The 6,681-nt window shown below is 32.3% G+C and overlaps 1 protein-coding gene across 1 annotated transcript; it reads right to left on the reverse strand.

The window, feature by feature from the left end:
- Window positions 1-890: 890 nt before the first annotated feature.
- Window positions 891-2,864, reverse strand: LOC120091287 (Cytochrome c oxidase biogenesis protein Cmc1-like protein). The gene is made up of 4 exons (XM_039049255.1): window positions 2,779-2,864; window positions 2,437-2,506; window positions 1,463-1,567; window positions 891-1,374 (listed from the first exon to the last, which is right to left on the reverse strand). Exons 2-4 carry the CDS (start codon window positions 2,479-2,481, stop codon window positions 1,288-1,290), a joined length of 237 nt encoding a protein of 78 aa, XP_038905183.1. The 5' UTR covers window positions 2,482-2,506; window positions 2,779-2,864; the 3' UTR covers window positions 891-1,287.
- Between the last annotated feature and the right edge of the window lie 3,817 nt (window positions 2,865-6,681).

A 6,681-nucleotide genomic window follows, 5' to 3' on the forward strand; every position in this document is an offset into this window, starting at 1 on the left:
TATCTCTTGAGAGTTTCTTTAATTCAAGTTTTTAGAAGTATTTTTATTTGTTTATTAAGATTTTACAGAACACTTCATTAGCTATGCTAAATACATTTTAATTAATAATTTTTCCATAGGTACTTGTACAGATTTTATTTTTTTAAAAAATATTTTTTCCACAAGTTATTTCAAACACACTCTTAAGGGACTGTTATGATCAAGCGGTGAGATACAAAACATGTTCTGAAAATGAGCCCACAAATAATTAAATTCGATGAGATAAGATAATGAGTCTCCAAACACTGAGATGATATAAGATATGGGGATATAGGACCCCTAAAAAGCCCATAAAATGTTAACAATTGGCTTCTTTTTACTAATTTAACTAGCTTAATAATACATAATCCAAAACGTTCTTAAAAAATCTTAATGAAAATCTAGCTCAAACATTTTGTTCTCCAATTCCTAGAGGGGTGTTTGGCACACCTATTTCATAAATCATTAAATAATATTCAATTCTACCAACTTCAATAATATTCATTATTAAGATTTACACATTTATCAATGAATTTAATTTTTTTCTCTCTCCCTTTTACACATTTATCGAAAAACTATAATTCTACACCCCAAACAAATTTTCTAACTCCAACATATTAGTTACAAATTTCGAAACTCAACTAAGTGACTCAAACACCTCTTAATAGTCGAAGCATATTACCTTGTTTTAAAAAATAAAAAATAAAAAATAGTAAACAATAATAAAATAATAGAAAGGCATATCATCTGCATACACTTTATTGTTATATAACTCTTAAAATAGACTCCCTATATAGCTCCAGAACTGAATGGTCATAAGCAATTGTAACACTCCCAGAAAGAAACGACAGTGCATTATGCAAAGGTCAGTATGCGAAAAGGGGGAAAATATTTCTCATTGGCTCATCACAATTATTGCTGTAAATCATCAATTATGTCAACTAAACATGATTAATATTATGAGTCTATGACCAGTTTTCAAACATCCAAAGCATATTCCCATCTAAACAGCCTCATAAATATCGAATTTCCGAACCCAAACTGCAGTATTGCTCAACATCATCATCTTCACAATCTACAAGTATGGTGTTCACACTACAATTTCTATCTCTTCCACAGTCCAGAGTGAAGTTTCCAACCATTGAAACTGGCAACAAATTTCTTGATAGCTGTAACGAATTTACATGTCTTCCCAATCTTGGTCGTTTGATTAGTTAAATGCTTCCTCTTGAAACATTTTCCATGAAAGCCATACCCTCCCTAGCTACTTCACGAAGCGTTTTCCTTTCTTAAAGCGTCGAGCCTTTCCTTCATTTTTTTACTCTGTTCAAAGTTTGCCTTTCGTTTGAGAGCTTTCTATAAACAAAGAAAAGAAAGTGCCATTTGAGATGAAAAAAAATGGAGCAGGTCAAGTTGAACATGAATGTGGAAGCACACAACTCACTTCCTGCCTGAAACACCGATCGAGCTTGATTTTGAGATCTGTGCATTCACCGAAAAATTTTGCAACAGGATGGTCTAGATGACACTTCTGAAACTCCTCAATAATCTGCAAGTGATGAAAGAGAAGAGGAACGAAAATAATAGCTTTTAGAAAATGGTTTCCAATGAGAAAACTGCATAATAACAGGGGAGTTTGGGCTTTAGTAGACTACGAATAGATTCTCTTACCTTTACTTTTCCTAATATGCAAGTGTTTAGGCTAGCTTACAACCTAACTCTAGAACATTTGGTTGTTAAGATCAAACTCAAATGAGTGGCCACTATTAAATTTGAACTTATTTCACAGATGAATACCAAGGAAATCTATAGAGATTCTCTTCACTTTGAGTGGAAAGAAAGCCATATGCTTCTCACATGCTAGTTGGTGGATAAAATTTAGCTCCAACAGCAATTTCATAGCAGTAGTTCACTGCAATGTTCTACCATCACAGTTCAACTAAAGACATGTTTTTGAGTAATTCTGAAATTGTTAAAAATCACTCCAAAATATGTTTTTAATAATTCAAAATCAATTTTGATGATATGAAAATTGCATTTCCAAAGTGTAAAATTAACCACTAAATTGATTTTGCATGATTAAAAACGAGTTTTAAAGTAATTTTAAACATGAAAAAAGTGATCACTTCGAAGCATGCACTAATTATAGCTCCACAACTCATCATTTGATTTCCATCAGTATAAAACTGAATTAGATTGTCAATAGTTCTGCGCTTGATTGAATAGAGTTTACATTAAAAGAGGTAAACTGGGCTTCAACATATGATTTTCCCCCCCACTTTCTTGCAAGACAACAACAGAATTGATTCATAAACGAAAGGATAAAAAATGAAATGAAGATCAAGTCAATCATCTAAAGGAATTCAACTATATATATATATATATATATATACAAGAAGGTATAGTTTCGGAACTCACTTCAGCACACATCGGGTGCTTATGCAAAGTTAGAGGAGGATGCATATTCAGTTATGAAATCCCCAGCAGCCTGCAACAAGTATAGTTCACAGAAAACCCAAAATCATTCTCAAAAATCATAACCAATGCGTCGATTTAATGTCAGGGAGAAGAGAACGGATGCGGATGTTTAAGGTTTCGATTCAAACTAATATATTGGCAATCCCCATTAGAAGGTTATGCTATTTCAATCAGAATGTAGGGTTTTCGTATCCAAATTCGAAGAATCAGGGCGATTTTAACCGAAAGGAGTACACAAACGTATATAAATTATAAATTGAGATTCAAATCAAGAAACCAAACCTGCGAAGGGCATAAAACTTGAGCCACTCGTTCTCCTGTAAGCTTCTCTAATCTGATTCAAATACAGAAAAAGAGTGTTATATATATATATATATAAGATTTAATGGGAATTTTTAAAAATAGATTAATAATGAATATTAAAATTTTAATTTCTTTTATAGAACTGATAATATTGTCTGTTAGCGATGCTAATAGAAATCTATTAGTGATTTTTTTTTACTATTTTTATAAATAATTTGACATTTTTTTTATTTGTAAAAATTTTTCTAGATTATTTTAAAGGTTAAATAAAGTAAGTTAAATTATCAATATAAACTTTCACAATTATTAATTTAGTATATGAATTTTTGTACTTTTTGAAATTGGTTGATATGCTATATACAAAATTAAAAGCTTTAAAATTACATTAAATATAAAATTCATATATATATATACAAATTATTTTTTAAGATTTTCAAATTTGTTAATAATTTATTAGAAATTAGAACTTGACAAGTATTTTGCTTTTGAAAATTTTACTTTCTACTTATTGATTATTTTCTATGTATACATTTTTCAAAATCAATAAAATTTTGAAAACTAAAAAAATATTTCTTAAGAAAAAATCTTTCTTTTTAAAATTTGGCAATGAAATCAAAGGTTTACTTAAAAAAGAAAATTTTGAAAAAGTAAATATAATTTTTAAAATAAAAAAAACCAAAGGCAAATGGTTATAAAAACAAGATCATAACTTTTAAATCTTGACTTGATTTTTAAAAATAACAGTAGAAAGTGGATAACAAATAAGAACAACCTTATATGTAAAGTAGGATTGTTAAGCTTAATTAAGACAAAAAATCAAATAAAAGTGAGTTAAGTTAGTCTAATAGTTGACTTTTTAGTTTGGGTAAAAAATGTCAAACAGTTCCTTACATGTTCAATTTTGCATAATAAGTCTTTGAATTTTTTTTAAAATGTGTAATATGTCCTTTTTAATTTTGTATCAAATATGTCTTCAATAGATTTAAAATTTTTAAAAATTAACTAATCTATTTGATTTAAAGTTAGGTTAATGACCTTCTAGATTACATATTATTAGATACAAAATTACAAGTCAAAGACTTATTAAATATATTTTAGGGACTAAATAGATACAAATTCGAAAGTTAAGTAACTAGACTTGTAGTTTAACCATAAAAACAATAGAGATGAATATTTCACGAATGAACATTTTAAGGAGAAAAATTTGTAGATCAAAAAAATTAAAGATATACTATAAGAGAATAGTAAATTTTGCTTTAGAAAAAAAAAAAAAAAAACAAATTGTGTCTATTGTTGAATAGAAATTGTTAATGTTAAAATCTGGATGAGAGAAAATGCATCTGACCTTTACATGACACTAACAGTGAATTTGTATGAAATGGAGAATAGCATGGCTTACAAAAGAGTAAACTTGCATACCAATGTAATGTTTGACATGCCACACACTCTTATGGTTAAAGTTAGAGAGTGAAAGGGTGTAAAAGATTAGAGTTTGAGAGTGAGATTTAAGTTACCTTTTGAGAGTTATAACAATATATAATTGAATTTGACTAATGTCTCTTCCTTTTCTTTCACATATTAGGTTAACAAGTAAGGCAAACATCATAGGCCTATTGGACCGAGGGCGCGTGATAGGCCCTGGTCAGAGCTAAATAGATGTTGTTAATTCTACCTAACCTGAACCAAACAAAGTTTATAATTCACCGAACCTACATCTTATTCTAACATGTAGCATAAGCGGTAACACGGGGTCGATTCACAGAGAAGACTTGTTTAATCTTTTCTTAAGCTAAATTTGACTATAAAAGCAATAAAACAGGGGTTTTTGTTTAAAATAGAAACATACCTAAAATCAAGAAACAAAGGATAAATGTAAACAAGTATAGAATAATCTTGCTCCTAATTCAAGTTAGACGTTCAATGCAATTCATATCATGGAATTCTACAAATTAAATTCACAATCGAATTATGCTCGCAACTACTTACTTAATTCGATTAAGCTAGCCTCTACAAAGGCGGACAATTAGCAATTATCTAGTCAAAACAGCATCCTAAACACTAGTTAAGGTTGGATAGGCCTAACCCTAATCAACCTACATGTTTCTACCTCTATTGGGTTCGATAACGACCATATAGAATAGAAAGTACGCGCATTAAGTTTTTAGAATTCAATTGTGCCAATTAATTTTCAAGATAGCTTACTCAATTAACCAATATTTCTAGTGAGATTGGGACTGCTGAGGGTTCAACAAGAGTTGTTGAACAGGCCGACAGATCAACAAAAGTTGTTGAGGTCGAAACATCTAGTCAACCAGCTCAAGAGTTGAGACTACCTCGACGTAGTAGAAGGATTATGAATCCACTGGATCACTACATGGGTTTTACTGAAGCCCAAAACGTCATTTCGAATGATAGGGTCGAGGATCTATTGTCTTTTAAGAAAACAATGGAGGATGTTGACAAAGATGAATCGGTTAAAGCCATGAACCAGGAAATGGAGTCTATGTACTTCAATAACGTCTGGGAGCTTATTGATCCGCCTGATGGGTTAAGACCTATGGGGTGTAAGTGGACCTATAAGCGGAAGAGAGATGTAGATGGAAAGGTGCAAACCTTTAAGGTTCGACTCGTGGCAAAGGGTTATACTCAGATTGAGGGAGTTGACTATGAGGAAACTTTCTCACCTGTTGTCATACTCAAGTCTATTCGGATACTCCTGTCCATAGCCACATTTTATGATTATGAAATATGGCAAATGGACGTCAAGACTACCTTTCTTAATGGTAATCTTGAGGAGACCATCTGTATGACTCAACTAGAGAGGTTCATAATTCCAAATCAAGAGCAAAAAGTTTGCAAGCTTAATAGGTCCATTTATGGGCTGAAACAAGCATCTAGATCATGGAACATCAGATTTGACACTGCGGTCAAGTCATTTGACTTTAATTAGAATGTTGATGAACCTTGTATATACAAGAAAATCATCAACAGCTCAGTAGCTTTCACGGTAATGTATGTGGATGATATCCTACTTATTGGGAATGATGTAGGTATCTGACTGACATTAAGAAATGGCTAGCTGTCCAGTTCCAAATGAAAAATTTGGGTGAGGCACAGTATGTTCTAGGGATCCAGATCATTCGGGATTGTAAGAACAAACGGTTAGCCCTGTCTCAGGAATCGTACATCGATCAAATATTGATTAGGTATAGGATGCAGGATTCCAAGATGGGTTTGTTACCCTTCAGGCATGAAATCATTTTATCTAAGGATCAATGTCCTAAGACACCTCAAGAGGTTGATGAGATGAGATGGATTCCCTATGCTTCAGTCGTAGGAAGCTTAATGTATGCAATGTTGTGTACCAGACCCGACATTTGCTATGCAGTAGGGATTTTCAGTTGGTATCAGTCCAGTTTAGGATTTGATCACTAGACGGCAGTCAAGACTATCCTCAAGTATCTTCGGAGAACGAGGGACTACAAGTTCATGTATGGAGATAAGGATTTGATCCTTACAAGATGCACGAACTTTGACTTTCATACCGATAGAGATTCTCGTAAATCGACATCGGGGCCAGTTTTCACTCGAAATGGAGGGGCTGTAGTGTGGCCAAGCATCAAGCAAGGATGCATCGCAGACTCCACTATGGAAACGAAATATGTAGCTACTTATGAAGTAGCTAAGGAAGCTGTTTGGCTGAGGAAATTCCTTTCCGTTTTGGAAGTTGTTCCAAATATGGATTTGTCGATCACTCTGTGTTGTGATAACAGCAGGGCTATGGAAAATTTGAAAGAGCCTCGGAGTCATCGTCGGGGTAAGCATATAGAGCAAAAATACCACTTGATCAGGGAGATTGTGCATCGTGGTGATGTGATAGTC

Source organism: Benincasa hispida, chromosome 11 (assembly GCF_027475165.1).
Source record: "Benincasa hispida cultivar pf3 chromosome 11, pf3_genome.v1.1, whole genome shotgun sequence".
NCBI classification, from domain to species: Eukaryota; Viridiplantae; Streptophyta; class Magnoliopsida; order Cucurbitales; family Cucurbitaceae; genus Benincasa; species Benincasa hispida.

What these genes read in the sequence shown, in the direction of transcription:
- LOC120091287 (XM_039049255.1), bottom strand. Translation starts at nt 2,481, where the DNA reads ATGCATCCTCCTCTAACTTTGCATAAGCACCCGATGTGTGCTGAA. An exon ending in AGCACCCGATGTGTGCTGAA is followed by an intron (nt 1,568 to 2,436) that starts GTGAGTTCCGAA and finishes CATCACTTGCAG; the next exon opens with ATTATTGAGGAGTTTCAGAA. An exon ending in ATCGGTGTTTCAGGCAGGAA is followed by an intron (nt 1,375 to 1,462) that starts GTGAGTTGTGTG and finishes CTTTGTTTATAG; the next exon opens with AAAGCTCTCAAACGAAAGGC.